Raw genomic sequence first — 17,802 nt, 5'->3', positions numbered from 1 at the left:
ATGGACTCGATGGTTCTTAGATACGTCCTGGATAACTCGGACTGCGACAAACTACCTGTACCTTGTTCGTCCTTGGACCATTCGCTGATTCTGTCAAAGATTCAGAGGTTCGTAAAGCGTCGTTGTCACGACGTTTGTCTGACAAACGACCACGTCCGTTGCGTAAAGATCGGAGATGTTACCGTGACCTCGGTCGACGCGAGGAGCATCTACGGCATCATCGTGACCTGCGTGTCGACCAACGTTAGAGGCGTCGGCCAGCGCGAAAGCGAAATGCGCGCAAAGTTTGTACTCGCCTTCCGAGAAGGCTTCTTAAAGTATATGGACGAGAAACTGTTTCACCCGACCACCGTCGTTTCGCACGTGCGCACGCTCACTTCCAAGCGGCGGAGCCGATTCACCGATTACTCGAAGCGGGAGTACAAGATTGTCAGCCACGCGCTACTATACTCCATGGAATGCACCGTCTCCTCCGTGTCTAGACTCAAGACGATCCACGTCCCCAACACGGCCTTCCTGTGCGACCTACCCTTTCTCGAAACCGTGGTCTTGACAAAGACGAATCACCAAGACATGTACCGAAAACGGTTCGAGGTCTTGGAAGACGGACACGTACTCGTCTCCACCTTCAGTCGGCGTCCGCGGATAAAATGGACCGGCTGCGTGGCCACCTGCAGTCCAATCTGCGACGTCGTCGTTTTCAAGCCCACCGCCGCCGAGCGAAAACTAAACGGGAGATTGCCCAAAAAGTATCACCGCTTCGAAAGAGAGCTCGTTCACCTCTTTTCGGAAGGCTGTTACGACGACTGCAACGCCGACTCAATGTGCGGTCCTGCGCTCTACAAGACCAAGACGACCTTGCCCTTTGCGTCTGCCTACCAGTTTGTCGACGACATTGCGATCGCGCCCAGGAGGCGCGCCAACTCCGTTTCGGCGATGACAAAGGCGTACTATTTTTTCAAGGATCGCAGTCACTGCTCCGAAATTACGGTGTACAAAGTGCCTAGGCACCTGCGTTCCGTTCTAGCGTCACATTCGAGGTGCGTGGACGTCGGACACACCACTCTGGACGCCTTCGTCAAAATGTCCGTGCTAAGACAGCGCGGCGAGGTCGACTTGACCGTGGACGTGTACACCTGGGAGGACAAGCAACTGGTTCGCAATTCCAAACTCTCTGAAAACATGAACAGAGGCTCGGCGTTTCCTACCAATCAACCACCGCTGAAGATTGTGGTGATGTGCGACTCTCAACCGTCCAAACACTTGCAAAGGTGTTCTGTGCGCTACGTTTTAGAGGGCGTCGGGGACGATGTCTTGACGGGTGGAATCAGACTGGACTGCGTGGCCTATCCCATACGCTACGGATCGGACAATTGGTACGACGGCAAGCGGATCGTAAACTACGTGTACGCCCAAAAGGTGAATTCGGAGCACGCCTTTCTGTCGGTGAGCGTTGTTCATTACCGCCGACAGGAAGAACCGCCGGACTACGGGACGTACGAAGAGTTGGTGGCTCGACGCATGTCAAAGACGGCGGCCGCTTCTCACATCGGGCCGGCACTTCCGTACACTCGCAACTTTGTCGTTAACGCCGTGCGGCACGACAGTTCCCAACTGGCGCTAGGGCTCAACACGGAGCACATGCCCCTGGTCGTCTCGGTGGTCTCTTTCGAGTGCATCGTCTACCTCGTCACAGTCTGCATCAAGAGCGCGTCCAATGCGCGAGAAGAGGAGTTACGACTCCCTATACAGCAGGCCTACTTCAAGATTCTATCGCACGACGAGGACGGGGGAGACCCACGCAACTCCGCGGTGATCCGCTACCTCAAACGAAGACTCGACACCATCGGACTCTACAACACTTCGTTTCCGATTAATAAAAACAGACGAAGGTGATTACGAATAAAAATGTCGTTACTCGGTCACGAACGCGTTCCCACCACGGCGATCGTAAGCATAAACTACGCCGTAGACGCCCTCAGGAAGGACGGATGCAACAACGTAAACGCCATACTGGGATCGGTTGCAGATTACTTGATTAAATACGGCACCGCGGAGAACGGTGAAACGCCGCCGCCGCCGCCGCCCCGCGAATACGACTATTACAGCCAGCACGTATTCCGATACTTTGGCTGCAAAAACATGTTCTTTAAACGGTCGATTCGCGAATCGCCACTGATCAAGTACGTCTGCCCGAGCCAAGTCGAGGCCGAGCGAATCGCAAAGTCGCTCAAGATACCCGTAGATTTTAAAGAGACAAACTTTGACTCGCTGACCATGTTGCTCGGACAGGAAGTGGCCCTCGTTTTACCAAACGCGAAAGTAGATCGCATAATCATATCGCATAAGCAGCCCGAGCAGTCTGCCATTTCTTTCAAGAGCTTTTGTAAGGTGGGTCGCCTGTATCAGGGAAACGAAACCGGCGACGGAGTACCCATAGGCACCTCGCTCATGTTCACCTGCAAGGCCAGGGGCTTTGCAGGTAAGAACCCGACCGTCTTTGTGCACGTGTACACTCCGATAACTCATCAGACGGACGATGCGACCTTTTTGGAAGCCGTGCGATCCGATCTCCTCGCAAACTCGACTGGTAAACACAAGCGAACGACCATACAAATGCGCACCGTCAAACTCCCGACCTTCTCCGTCGAACGAGTCGTTCGCGATCCGATCAGACCGGAATTGTTGCACTACACGCGTCTCGATCACTGCCTACCCATGGAAAAGAAGACCGATTACGAAGGGGAATACGTGGCCTTCCTGGAAAACCCTTACGACGGTGCTCCGATCGTGGTTGCACAGCCCTTTTGGATGTTTGTCATCAGGGGCTCGGTCGTGGTGTCCGCAGTCAAAGTCACCGAACGCGACATGCATTCGGTGGTGGACGACCATAACCGCAATAGCTTTTTATCGCTCGACGATGGGCGCGAGTCGCTCGTCTACGACTCCGAGTCTTTAAACAGACGGTCCATCATATTCGACATTACCGACGTAGATTTTTCGCCCGATCTGGGAAGTGCGTCAAAGTCCGAGTACGAAAATTACAAGAGACCAAAAAAGGAAATTGTCAGTTCACTAGAGGCGCCACCAACTCCGTCGGACCAGCAAACAGTTACCCCTCCTCCTCCCCCTCCTCCTCACGCTCCTAATAGTAGCGTAAAAAAAAGAATCGCACGCGCCGCTAATAAAATATCCGAATCGACGCACCTCTAACAAAAATGTTTATTCTACACGCACCCCCTTCCAAACCCGATTTTAACCTAACGTTGAGAGAAGACGCCGCCGGTGTCACGGCGGCAGCGACGGCCGCCGAAAGACGCAAGTCCAATCGCCACGCGCCGTACGATACAAGAGCGAGAGCACCGACCATCCAACACTTGACCGTATTCGATTCCGTAGAGGCGTACGAAGCGACCGACCCCAAAACGCTGCAGTACCCACACACCGGACTCTGTCTTCATTCGCTGCAAAACGACTCGGCCTACTTTTACGACTACCTCTCCAAGTGCATCGCATCGCCGTCGTTGGATCTACGAAGTCATCCGCTGTACGTCTTTACAGACTTTCAAAGCACGAGAAACAAACACGACGCACCCCTGCCCGACGTTCTCTTTCTTTGCGGACGCAGCGATCGCTGCCCCTTCGCGTTCACCGCGACGCGCGCTGCAAATCTAATTTACTCAAAATCGGTCTTCGTACGGACGTCTAAAATGGTCAAAGGTAAAAATAGCCAGTACTTGGACGTTGCCAGCAACCTAATTGCGCGCTTACAAAGAAACGAAGCCAAATACTTCAAGATACACACGCAAGACTCTGCAGTTTTGCTTTTGTTCAACAAACTTTATTCGTAAAGTTTATCGAGGTTTTTGCACCAGTGTGTTTTGATCGTGGCCACGAACTCGGCTCGCTGCTCCTCGGTTAGCGGCTTCTGCTTCAACTTGGCGGCGGTCTTGGCCACCCACATCGGATCCGGACTCTCATCCTCGTCGATCGTGTTTGGCGGTCGCCCAACAAACGTGGCGGCGAGTAACTCGGCCAACCAGGTGGACTTTAAGATGCACGTTGGATCCACAATCATGGGCAAGCTGTTGTGTCTCCGCTGAACGGGATACGTAGCCGTGCTGTACAGTCGCTTTTCAGTGTACATGCTGTGTGGCGAAACGTCGAATAAAAACGAAATCACCCGCACCGATTGTCCTAGTTGTTGTTCAAAGTCTCTGCGGTTGTGGATGCCGACCGTACACAGTTGTTGCTTCTTTTTCTCGGTCCGAACAAAAACGTAGTCTGGTAGGCCGTGACGTCGCTTGAAGAAATCAAGCACGCTTCCGTACTCCATTATGAAGCGAGGCGGCGCTCCATCGATGACCCGGCCCTCGCCTCGAGGATCTTCTTTGGCGCTCACGTACATCACGACCACTTGGGCTGCCACGTCCTTGTTTATGCATACTCGACGAGTTCGACCACCCGGCTTGTCTGGGAGCGGATCGAGCACGACGTGATTTTCGTCTTGGCTCACTACCTCCAACGTGTCTTTGAGAGCGTAGCCGCTGGCGAGTCGAAACAATAGAGACTCCATCACGAGTGTTCCAATCGAATTCCTATGCGAATGCTGGAGAGAATGTGTCTGCTTAGTGAGCCTACGTACTTTATATTTATCGGTTCCGTTCGTTTCTTATCTAAAGTGCCGCCCTTCTTATCACACTCGCACGAGGTGATAAACGTGTCGAACACCGTCCCGCACGCGGTGCACTTGGACGCCTTGTGCATCATGTCTGGGTGCGTGCCCAAGTGACGAAGGCTCACCGTGGCCCCCGTAGCCATAAAAGCCGACATCTCCATCTCGCCCAAACGCGAACTGCCCTCGTTGGCTCGACCTTCGGTCGGCTGCTTGGTGAATAAATTGTACACGTGCAACTTGTGCCTCATGTGAAACTTGTCCTCGGGAATGTTTTTCTGGTGCAACAACATGACCTTGTGAGGCGTTATGGCGTTTTTGGTCAAGAGGTGTCCGTTCATGTGCGGTAGCGCGTATCTCTCCGTTACGAAGCTGTTCCGCGCCTCACCTTCTTTCAATTGACCCATAGTCAGGCGGGAAAGAAGCGTGTTTGGGTGAACGATTACGTCGGGGACCGTTCCGCTCTTTACTCCCACCGGCATTTGCGAGTCGGGGAGAACACGACAGACTACACCTTTCTGACCGTGCATCGTAGCGAACTTGTAGCCATACGTAGGTTTGAGGTACCTCGTTGTCACGCAGTAAATCTTTGATTTTTCCGAATTTGGAACCCATCCGCACTTTTGGAAGGCGAACCCGTAATGAATACGTTTTCCTTGATAAACGACCGCGTAGCGCCTGTCGTCCGGAATCGAGGCGTCGTCTTCGCCGTCTTCGTCGTCCGAACTGTAGAGCACGTGTTTCCCCGCGACCACAGCGTGCACGTCGTCAAAGGTTACGGTTATTAGGGGTTTTTCGTAGTTTATTATCGTACCGGGAGCGACACCCCATAGGTCGTCGTCGTAGCGAACAAAATTGGGCGGCAGCCTCTTGAGTATTCTCTGGTTGCGCACGTTGTTGGCGATGATCATGGTCTTGGTCTGTATCGAGGTAGCCTTGTTTGCAAAAGACTCTGAAATGACCATCCCGTCTTCTACGCACCAGGTAATCGCCAGTGGCAAGACGACGGCTTCCACAAAGTCGGCGTCGTTGTCCCCGTTTAGCAAAATCTTGGACTCGGAATTATGAACCACGAATGGTTTTTCCTTGATCTGGGAACGAGACGTCGCCTGCTTTAACATGCCGAAACCCAGAGTGTTGCGCGAAGGGTCGTTGTGTTTATTGAAACGATTGAGGCAGGCCGAGATGCACATGGAGATGTTTGACGTTTCGCGAGTAAAGCTGGACAGCGACCGTCTAAAGACCGCGTTAGACTGAAGCAGGCGCCTGCCGTCCTCGGTCGTGCGATACAGGCGGCCACTCTGTCCGTAGCCCAACTGCAAGACGCACATCCGCTCGTAAATTACGTGCAGGTCGGGAATGGTCTCCGCCAACCTCAACAGTTCCGGCGGCTTGTCCAACTCGTATTCCACGCCGTGCGGTCCGGTGCTAGGGGTGTATATTCCTATAAACTTGGAATTGAAGGTGACGAAGCAGCGGTCGTCGCTTTCCGTCATGGAGAGAACCTGATCGTCGCTGGGGTTTGTCGTCAAGGTCGCGCCCAGCAACTCCACGACTGCATTGCGCACGGCGACGCACTCGTACGACGGCAGGTTCTTGGTGTAATTGGTTCCTGGCGTAAGGTGTTTAGACATGCCGATCTCGGCTCCGTCCGGGGTTGCCGTGGACGAAACGAAACCGTACTGCGAACTCTGTACCTGTCGCATGCAACTCTGTTTGTTGGTCTTGCTAAAATTGACGACCGTGCGGTGCTCGTTGGCGACGCTCGCGAAGGGAGTTTCGTACGTCGCACTTAGCACGAACCGATTAAAATGAGGCGTTATGACGTTTATGTTGGTGTGATCTATTCGCAGCAAGTTCCGCAGTACTGGCACCGACTTTTGGAGCCGCTTCGGAAGGACGCCGATGTTTCTCGCGTTCTTGCGAATGCAGCGTTTCACGTAGTCGGCTATGATCTGGGAAGGCTGCTTGATCGTCTTGTTTGTGTAGTCGTTGGTGTTGGTGATTCCCTTGTAACCAGAAACGCACGAAGAGAGCTGGCGTTTACTAATTGCACAAATCAAAAATAGTTCCTTGTTGGCGCGGTACAATTCGCGATAGTCGCGCTCCGTGAGCAAAAAGTATTCAACTCCCGGCGAGTAGGTAGATATGCGCGTGGCCAAAACGTACTTGTCCTTGCCGCGCGAACAGACCCCGTGAACCACGTTCACGGGGACGTAATGCGTGCTGTTGTACGACTTGAACGTGCAGCTAATTTTTTTCGCGGCGGCGAGGGACAGGCCGTTGTTACCGTCGTATCGCCCTCCCCACGTCTTGGTTTGTACCCCTGACCAAGTCGCGTCTTCCAGGTCGTCGTCGGCAATGTTTTCCTTTTTGCACACGCTGTCTATTAGTTTGCCGTATTTGCCCACGTTGAGCACGTTGTCGCGCCCCAAGCAGGGTATGTCTGGTGAAATGCTCTCGTAGCTAGTGAAATATTTCTCCTTACCGCGCACGATTATGCGCCCGAGCACGCCTTTGGTCCCGTCGTTTGTGAAACAGCCTATTGGTAGGTAGTAAGAGCCGTGGTACAAATCTACCGTCTCGCCTCTTTTGTCGCGGAACCTCACGTGCACAAACCCCAGAAAGCTCATATAGTTGGATATACAATCGTTGACGGAACACGGGACGTACATCCAGGGGTAACAGTCGCGAATCATCTCCGTTTCGGGATCAAATTTAAGCAACTTGGCTAGTACAACGTCCACGAGAATCTTGAATAGTCCACAATCTCTGTTCATGACAAACTTTATCGGATAATCTTCGCGCCTGTGTACGTCCTCGGGTATTCCAAAAAAAAACCTCAGATCGGAAAGTATGGGAGTTTCGTTATACAGGCTATTTGTCATCATGGAGATGGGTAGCCTAGAACTGCTTCTGCTACTGGTTCGTCAGTTTGAACAATCGGTCCTGGACGAAGAGATTGTGCCGGCGTCGGGAGAGGACGAAGTCGATCGGGCGGAAGCAAAAGAGGGCGTCTTAAGAATAGAGCTTTCCGGACACGGATGCAGCGATTATGCATTACCGGCCCTTTGTCAGACCATATTCCAATCGTGTGTATGTCCATTAAATAATTTCTTGCCTAGTTTTTTTGAAATAAAGTGTATACGCTTCGGAGATTTAACGCTCCAGATAATCTTGGAAACAAAAAATTGCCGCTTGGTGGAACCGTTGCGTCTATGGCTCTCTAAAATTTTTTCGCGACAAAAAATCTCGACCGCCGTCGTGAAACAGTACGCCGACGTCGTGTCCGAACTGTCCAGCTGCGACAACGACTCCACGACGACGACTGCGGCGGTCGCTACGACCTGCGAATGCAAACTTCTCAGTGAATACACGTCCACCTCAATATGCTGTAGACAGTGCAACGACAAGGTCGATCGAGCTATGCAGCCTTTCGCGCGACAATTTTGGAAAATGTACTGGAGCACCATCGCCATGCTGTTTGCTACAAAGACACCCTACATTTACACTCCAAAGACAAAGATAGACATCCAACCCAAAGTCGTTACCGTTAAAAGGGAGGGTAGCGAGAGCAGCACGGAATCCACGGGTTGTTGCATTCAACACCCCAAGACAAGCACACCGGGTATCACCAAGAAGGGCAACTTTGCAAGAACACTCAAGTGGAAGGGTTTGAAATAAAACAATTTTATTGTTTTCGTCCCATGGCTCGTTTACAGTCTTCTTCCAATTCCGACAGAGTCTTGGAACCGAACGTTAGGTTTTCTAGAAATTGATCGTACCTTTTGCGCAAGACGGTCCTCTTGTGTCCTAGCCGACTACAAATGTTTGAAAAAGAGCTCTCTGAGCGTAGCGTAGATTTGCATTCTATCGAAACACCAATCCTGCGTATGCCGGACGTTCGATGCCGTAGCTCTATATCCGATCGTAGGAAATCGCCATCGCATTGCGTGCTCGGTTCGACGCATTCTTCGGGCATTGCACACACGGCATCTGTCAATCTGTCGGAACAGTCCACCAATTCCCTGTCCTCGTCCTCGTAGATTTCCACGTCGCCTGTTGTTGCGGTCTTGTTGCAGCAGTCGATGCACAAGATGGTTCTCTCCCCTCTTTTCATTGTCGGACGCCGACGCTTTGGGTAGAACATGTCGCGAATGTCTTCCAGCGACGACTTCTTTTTTGTCATCGTAGAGGTTGATCTTACGCTCCCGCACTTTTCGCACAAACAGAGAGTCGTTATAGGCAAAGTTCTTGTACATGTGCACCATGGGGTGCAGGGTCTTAGTCCCACGTAATTTGCACAGAATGTCGGCGACAAAGCGACTGGAGCCGCACTGGACGGTGATGGTGTCAGACTCGAACAGAGCAAAGTGAAGCTTGACCTTGCTCCGAGGGTTATTGACTGACCAGATACGAAAGAAGTACTCCGGATCAAAGACGCACATGCATCTGCGTGACGCTTCGTCGGAGGCGAAAAACGAGATTCCCTTGCCTAGATCTAGGTCCGCTTCCAAGACTCGGACCACGTACCAAGGTCGCGTTTTATCCGTCGCCTCCACCAATCGCCTGTCCAGCCGTCGTCTAGTTTCGTAGACCTTCCGGTCAATCACGTCTACGGTCAGACGAGTGTAGTTTAGGAAGGAGTCGATGTTGTCTGAGAGGTTACAGGCGCGCACAAATGCTTTGCACAGGTCGTCTTGCGTCTCGATGTCGTTGTTGTTGAGTTCATCGCAGAGATTTACGACGCAGTCGTCGTCGATGCGATCAAAGACCTTGTCGTAGCTCTTGCACTCATTAACGACTCGCAAAATCTGGGAATCCACGCAGCCATTGTCCGGGATGCGAGTCTTGTTGTAGAGGCAGACGTTGCGTCTATCCACCCCCAAGTACATCATCGTTCTAAGCTATCTCCGATCGGTCTCTACATATATACGCGGAGGAGAGAGTTATCTACGGAAGCCGTGTATAGATACCCATATTTCCCTGTAGAGTTGACCCATGAGAAATTCCTCCACGATTATTTGATTGGCGTTTCTATAACACTGCATCTTTTTTGCGTCGTAGGACAAGGCGACTCTGTGGTGGCAGTAGGCCTCGTTGTACGTGGGGAGCGGCATGCCGTACAAGAGGGCTCGTCGCCCGTAAATATCGTACAGGCGATCGTAGTCCTCATCGCTCGGCAACTTCATGTCCATCCGAAACAACTTACAAATCATCTGCATCTCTACGTTCTCTACGAAACACTTGTACTTTTTGTCGGTCTTGTACAATTTGGCCCACACGTGCTTTTGAACGTCGGGCACGTCCAAGTATTCGCGAAATATCCCCTGTGCGTCCGGAGCGTATCTTGGGATGCGAGACGAGGCAGCTTTCCCTATGGTCTGTGCGTCTAAGAAACACCACTTTGAAAAGGAGTTGCGGTTGGCTCGCGTGATGCGAACGATTTCGGTTCCATCGTCCGGATGATAGCCGCGTTCTCTGTACGGCACGAAAGGAGCGCAACTGATTGTCTTACAGCCGGCCTCGGTAAAGACGTGTCTCCCGTTTGGACAGTCGAGTCCTGGCGGACATGGGTATGAAGTGGGCGTGTCTTCCCACGTAACGTTCCCTTCTCCAAAAAAACTAAAAAAATCGTCCCTCCTCTCGGTTCGCAATTTTTTCAAATATTTTTGCATCGCGTATAAATAGGCGTTTGCGTTATCTATCATGGTTGGAGGAGCCATCGCAAGAAAAACCTACCGCGTAGATTTTTTGATTTAGTATTCTCCAAGATAGAGAATATGGATTCCGTTCGCATGTGGATAGGCCACGCCAAACTGCTCGTTGCACTTATGTTCTCATCCGGAATGGAGCCTATGATAAACCAAGTGGAAGTCTTGGAAAAACAGATTAGAGATCCGTGCAAGGTCAAGAAGGCTCTGATTTATTACATCAGCTACGTGCACAATGCCATTCGGCTCCTCTCTTCCCGATTCGAAGACGGCGAAAATCCGAATAGAATAGCCGAGAGTTTTTCGGAGCAACAGGCGTACGAAGACGTGATGCGAGACCTGGCCGGAGACGAAAGCTACACGCTGTACGACGAGCCGGACGAACAAGTGCGCAACTACGTGCTTCGAGCCATCGAGAGCGTCGCTTACTGAAGACCACCACCTACAGCGCCGCCGGCAGCAGCTTGTTCCTGTTCTACCCGCTGCCGCTCCGCTTCGGCCTGTCTGTCGCGTACATATCTCGTCAAATCCGCAACGATACTGTTGTACTTCTCCTGTTGCCGTTTCGTCGTGCTGAAAATGAACTCGTAGTTTAGAGCAATGTCGCTCAATTGACGCTCTGTCTCTTTCAAATAAAGATTCTTTTCTTCGATAGACTTGCGTCTCTGAGTAATGGTAGCGTTGCGCATGTTTATGTCGGCCTCGACTTCGTCGGAGTATTCTCGGGACTGCAGAGACTTTAGTTGCGCGAACGTATCTCGGATTATCTCGTTGTCGGCTTCGATTAACTTTTGCGTTTCTTTCACGGACGCGTAAAGAAGATTGTGCCTTTGGGACAATCGACCCAAAATGATCGTGTAAGTGTTGATTCCGAGAATGTTTCGCAGTTCCTGTACGTCGGCAAACGTTCTAACATTGACGTTTTGACGCGCGAGTTCCGCTAATATTTCGTTCGGTAACAGCGTGTCTGGCGGGATATCACCAAAGTCGGCCGGGAGAGGCAGTAATCGCATGGAGGTCGTACTAGGTAGCGGGACAATATTCATGACGTGTTTCTTGATGGTTGGCGCGCTGTCGAAGGCGTCGTAGGATTCGAGCGTTGGATCCTCCACGGTACTGCTTATTTCGTTTACCTGAGGCGTAAACATCCTCAGCACCGTTCGTCTTTGTTGCTGCGGGACTGGAGCAGCGCCGCCCGCTGCCTCCGGTTGTGGTTGCTCTACGACGCCTCTAGGAGGATAATAATTTTGCTCGCTCTCTAAACGAAGGGCGTCTGCGTCGTCTTGGTTGAGTTCCACATTGGTGAGCAGTGCATCCAATTCGCGACGAGCGGCGAGATCTTCATCAGATATGACGTGACGTATGGGCTCGACGTCTTGTACTTGGCTTTTAATTTTTCTATAACCGTAATACTTCAAGTCTTGAGCAACTTTCACAAATACGTTGTAGGCCGCTTTGTTGCGCGCGGTAGTCGGCATGGTCGCGAATACGTCGTATACGCGCGCTATCAGAGCCGATGGATTCCCGTGCTCTTGAATAATCTTCTTAATTTCCTGAGTCGTTTTAGCGTCGCTGTTGCGTACAAACTTGTAACACTTTTCCACAATTTCGTCTGCCAACAGGTTGACGCTATAGCACTGTATCGGGTTGCACTTGCCATTGTAGTAGACGTCCTTATAATTTATACCGCGGCTCTCGTACCTGTCCAACGTGTGGAACCGCCCTTCGCCTCGTAGGTAGTTGTGGATGGGGACAATCTTTTTATTCCCAAGGATTGTATCGGTCATCCTAGCGCGCTTGACGGAATCGTCTATGCCGACACCGTCCTTACCACCGCCACTGAGACCGGAATTTAGAGTAAAGACGGTGTTGCCCTCCAGCGAATCGGTCGTCAGTAGATTTGGAGCCACGATGGTGGTGGTCTTATCGCGCACTCCGTTCAACTCTGCTAAGCGGGTGACGTTAGCCTCGTCCGCGAAGGCCGCGGGGTAGAGACGCTTGCCCAGAATGCTATAGGCGACGTTGTGCGAAAAGTTTGTCTGTGACACGGACACGATGGGGTTGTTGGGTATGCTCCTTACGATATAGTAAACGGTCCTTTCACCACCTTTGGGCTTGGACATTCGCTTTATGTTACTCTCGTACTCGGCAGCCCTCTTGCGGTCTACGAAGGCGCACGTCGTATATTTCGGGTTGTTATTGCCCGCGTTGTTTGACGGCTGCACGAATCCCGTCGTATGACGAATGATTTTGTTGTTGATAATGTTGAGCTGTTGCGCCGTAATGCATGGATCTGTCAAGTTGTGAAACAGGGTGGTCGTCTCTTTATTGGGGAAGTAGAGTCTATTCTGTTTATCCAACACTTCGTTTAGAAACATGTCGACCAGCATCTGCGCCATGCTAGGCATGGTATTGCTAAAATACGTGGGATGCATTATTTTATTTATAGACTCGGGCATGTACCAACAGTTTACCCTCCCTCTGAAGCTCTACGTAGCGAACACCCCCGCATAGCGACTCGAGATGGTACATCGTCGCAGGTTCCCTTCCAAATCCTACAAAGCATAGATGCGGATATTGCACACGAAACTTGAAAGTCTCATTCCAATCGTGCGACGAATCTGGCTTGCTACTCCTGACCTGAATTTCGTTGGGGCCGTCCTTAAAGTGGACAAACACAATGCTGTTTGTCACCGAAAGGCCATAACCCTTGAGTAGGTAAAGTCGCACGCGACTCTTGCCGTTTGTCTGTTTGGTTTTAAAGTGCACGTAACCGCTCTGGCCGTTTAACCTAAAGAGCGCCTCGTTGTACGCGAAGGCGGCGTCCCTATTTTGCACGTTGAGCGCCACCATCTGAACGCCCATGGCCCAATGGACGACGGGGTCGACGTTTGAGGAAGCCATGCGCGACGGATACACTCGATTCACCGTGCGGTACGCGGGTGGTCTTTTACACGCTTCGGCGAAACTCTCGGTGTTGAATCCCTTACGAAGGAAGGTGATCTTGGAGAGCACGCTGCTCTCATCGCGAATGGTGCTGCGCACGACGAAGGTGTATATTAGATCGCACAGGTTCGGAAAGTACTCCGGACCAAACTCGGGACGATGCTTAAATATAGAGTTTGCGCCAAGCGCCTCCAGGATTAGATAGCCCACCGTGTTTTCGTTCGAGTGATTCTCGACGCTGATGATCATGGGGTAGGGAGACTTTACAAAGGCCGTTTCTCGCACGACGCGTAATACGTCTCGTAGAGACAGGTACGGTTTGATCATGGAGACCGGGCTATGCCTGACCACGGGGTTCGGATCTCCCCACACGTCTATTTCGACGCACCGGCATCCTACACCGACTATAGCGTAGGCATAGTTTTCCACCGACGCCGCACCGATCCACTGGTGACCGCTCTCTATGTACGTGTTGTGAGAAGAATTTATAAAGTATTCGTTCAGCGGTCTGGTCATGTCTCCTTTCTTTTCTTTGGACAAGACGGTCAACTCGCAAAGGCTGCCCGTAGCAGTGCGGTTTCTCGTGGAAACCTTTGCACCCATCACGTACTGGTGACTATTTTTTATAAAAATGATATCGCCTTTCGTTATTTTCGTTCTTTTAGTGTCGACCGCTCGTAGCGTTAAGGTGGACGACGTAGTGAGGTTAGCACACGCCAAACTCGTCTACCGATATCTAGAAGGCGACATCGAATTGAACGACCTGGCGAACGATCAGCTCAGAGATGTTGCTCTCACGGTAGTGCGCGTTCTCAACATGGTCGCCGTCAAGGCTATTGCTAAAACGAACGGGTCGACGACGGTGACGCCTACTCCAAACGAAACGGTAATTCTAACGGACAGGTGCAAGGTAGCTCTGGAACTGCAAAAGCTATCTCTGAGGACTCGGTGCCACTGCAACAACTATACTCGTACGGTGTCGTTGCGGCCTCCGCCGCCACTCCCCCCGCATCCTAACCAGGGCTATTACAACGCCTGTGTCGAGTCGATATTAAATTCGCCGCAGCAATCGGACCAAGAATGGACCGACTTTGAAAACAGGTACCTCTTTTTATACAACGAAATCGACTTGAAGATGCAATTGGAAAAAGAAAAATTAAAAACGATTAGCGTCGATTCGGGACAAGACAAAAGAGATAACGACACGTTGTTATCGATCGTCGGCAAATACCTCGGACTGGAAACGGAAACTATCGAAAAATACGCTTACGCTAGCGGCGGCTTTGCGTCGGCGTCCGTACTCGGCCTTTGGGCGGTCGTAAAAAAGAGATGTGGTTGTACGTCGTTTTGTTGCTCGTCGTCTACGGAGGAGGAGGAGGATTCGGAGGAAAAATTGTCGGAAACCAATTTATATACAGATGGAGAGAGTACTTTCCACAGTATAGCCTTAAAACGGAAGACATTCCCCGAAGTGCATTTTATAGGGTCGATCGAGTAGCGTTCGGCGATTTTCCGCGCGAGAAAGAATACATACTAGAGAAGATAAACGCCATCGAAATGGAATTTCCGTACGGGGATCGTACACATACCTTTTTGGAGTTTAAAAGCTTGGAATATAATATACCGTATAAATTAGTTTTTGCATCGTGCGTCTATATGGCCGTTACTTTGATGGAAGGATGTCGAAGGGAGTATCTCGACAAGACCTGTGTGGTAGACACATCCACCAGTACCACCACAGTCGAACCTTTGCAAAAGATAACGTGTCCACCTCCGGCGCGTTGCCACTGTAGGCATCGTCATAACAAAGAACGTAAGAAACACGAAAACGGTAAGGTTAGTCTATACGTACAGTGGTTAAAAGATAATAGGACCGCGTATGACACGTGGTTACAAAATAACGTTACTAAGTGTAACAATGACTGGCAACATTGGTTACAAACAAACAGAAGCTTGTACGAAACTTGGATCAGCGGTAACAAGACGCAATGTAGTCGTATGGCGCGTGATAATAGGATCGCGTATGACACGTGGTTACAAAATAACGTTACTAAGTGTAACAATGACTGGCAACATTGGTTACAAACAAACAGAAGCTTGTACGAAACTTGGATCAGCGGTAACAAGACGCAATGTAGTCGTATGGCGCGTGATAATAGGATCGCGTATGACACGTGGTTACAAAATAACGTTACTAAGTGTAACAATGACTGGCAACATTGGTTACAAACAAACAGAAGCTTGTACGAAACTTGGATCAGCGGTAACAAGACGCAATGTAGTCGTACGGCGTGTACCACTCCTAATCCGACCAATTGCGCGTCTTCATACCAGACGTGTACAAAGAGTTTAACGAGATATCAGACAGATTATTACAAGTTGGAGTCCTTTATTAGAGAGTTTATGAACGTTCGTACGTGCAAAAATAATAGACTTGCCAGTTGCCTGGCTCCGAAAAATAATAAACAATTGGCTACACGTATTCTCAAGAGCCTGAAACATAAGTCAAAGTTATGCGTAGACCTATACGCGTGCGATTCAGACTTGGTAGATCAATGGATCCACGGTAATGTTAGTAAAGAGACAAATCAGTGGTCCGCGTGGCTCAACGGGAACACTAGCCTAGTAACTAACCAATGGTCAGCGTGGCTCAATGGGAACACTAGCCTAGTAACTAACCAGTGGTCAGCGTGGCTCAAAGGGAACACTAGCCTAGTGACTAACCAGTGGTCAGCGTGGCTCAAAGGGAACACTAGCCTAGTGACTAACCAGTGGTCCGCGTGGCTCAAAGGGAATACTAGCCTAGTAACTAACCAGTGGTCAGCGTGGCTCAACGGAAACACTAGCCTAGTAACTAACCAGTGGTCAGCGTGGCTCAACGGAAACACTAGCCTAGTAACTAATCAGTGGTCAGCGTGGCTCAACGGAAACACTAGCTTAGTGGCAGACGAGTGGTCGACGTGGCTCGACGGAAACACTAGCCTAGTGACAGACGAGTGGTCGGCGTGGCTCGACGGAAACACTAGCCAAGTGACAGAAGAGTGGTCGGCGTGGCTCGACGGAAACACTAGCCAAGTGACAGAAGAGTGGTCGAAGTGGCTCAGAGGAAATATCAGCGAATTGCAAAGTATACACAACGACTTGAAAGTTCGCGAAGAGAACCTGACGCAGGAGCTGACGCGATTGAGGAAAGAGTTTAAGGCCAAAGAGCTCGATCTATCCGAATGTGAAAATATATCGAGAGACAAAGAGGTGGAATTTGCGAAAAATATGTCGACAAACTTTACCGCAACAAACCGGATTTGGAAAGCCGAATTGGACGCAAATTATACATTGACGAACCGGACGTGTATGGGGCTACTGAAGGCTCGCGACGTAGCAGCGGGTCGGATGAACGACAACAATAAAGAGCGCATAAAGAAGCTCGAGAATTTACTCAACGCAACCGAAAGTAGTCTCGACGAGTGTCTCGAGAACAGGGACAATCTCACAATCTCACTTAAAGATTGTCGGTCAACTGCGGAAGACTTTGAGCGTCGACTCAACGTCACCAGCGAGTCGTACGCCGAGTCTGAGAGGAAGCGAAAAGAGTGTCTTGCGAACGTCAGCCGCCTCGAGACCGACGTGACCGATCTCCAGCTCTCCATAGACTCGGAACGAAAGTTATACGGCACGGGCAACTCCCGCGTGGGCAATAACAGCGGCGGATTTCGGAGTTTGTGCGACGTGTCCATACTCGACAGTATAATGCATCTAAATCAACAGAAGACAAAGTGTTTGTGTAGCGAATCGAAACTGATCGAGGTGGATCTCAAGGACGACGCCGAGGTGCTGGACAACTGCCGCAAGTCTTTCGCCTCGGAGCTGGATAGGACCGTATTCAAAGCCACGTCCGTGTGTGAGTTTAGGCTGCGCGCGTTAGAGATAAAATGTAGGCAGGATTGTGCGTCGGAAAAGTACTCGCAATCTTTGAAACATTACATGTCTTCAAACTCGATCGCAGAGACTTTCGCGTCCATTCCCAAGATCGGTTTTTCGCATTCGACTTGTGCATATCCTTCGCCCATAAACATTGTACTGAGAGACAATCTCCGAGCGGGCCTCGACGCGGAACGCGCGCGCACGTCCTTCTACGTTAACGAGCTCAGAAACAAGAAGCTCTACGAAGAAACAGTCTCCTCCATGACGCAAAATAACGAAATTACGGAGGAAAGATTAGAAAAGTGTTTTCAAACTCTTAAAAATTCGGCCACGGAGTGCGATCTGCGTTACGAGAATTACATTTCCTGGTGTAGGAGTCACGTAGACGACGTCAAGCGGCAACTAGAAGATACGAATTCCGTGATGGCCGCATGCAGGCTCCGAGAGTCTTCCTCTTCTTTTTCAGAGTACTTTGACTCTGAGCTGGTACAACGAGCTTCGGAGAAGCTATTTGTAGCTCTGAGTAACTGTTCACATGAAGTGTTT

At 50.7% G+C, this 17,802-nt stretch overlaps 1 protein-coding gene across 1 annotated transcript; it reads right to left on the bottom strand.

Annotated features, from left to right (window-relative positions):
• Positions 1–12,828: 12,828 nt before the first annotated feature.
• On the bottom strand, positions 12,829–13,938 carry LOC115320260 (1-phosphatidylinositol 4,5-bisphosphate phosphodiesterase zeta-1-like). Its single transcript, XM_040221127.1, has one exon. It carries the CDS (start codon positions 13,936–13,938, stop codon positions 12,829–12,831), a length of 1,110 nt encoding a protein of 369 aa, XP_040077061.1.
• Positions 13,939–17,802: the final 3,864 nt, after the last annotated feature.

The sequence above is a fragment of the Ixodes scapularis genome, unplaced genomic scaffold (assembly GCF_016920785.2).
Source record: "Ixodes scapularis isolate PalLabHiFi unplaced genomic scaffold, ASM1692078v2 PGA_scaffold47__10_contigs__length_4178495, whole genome shotgun sequence".
NCBI lineage: Eukaryota > Metazoa > Arthropoda > Arachnida > Ixodida > Ixodidae > Ixodes > Ixodes scapularis.
Note: the sequence above shows the minus strand (reverse complement) of the source record. Positions and strands in the feature narration are given on the sequence as shown.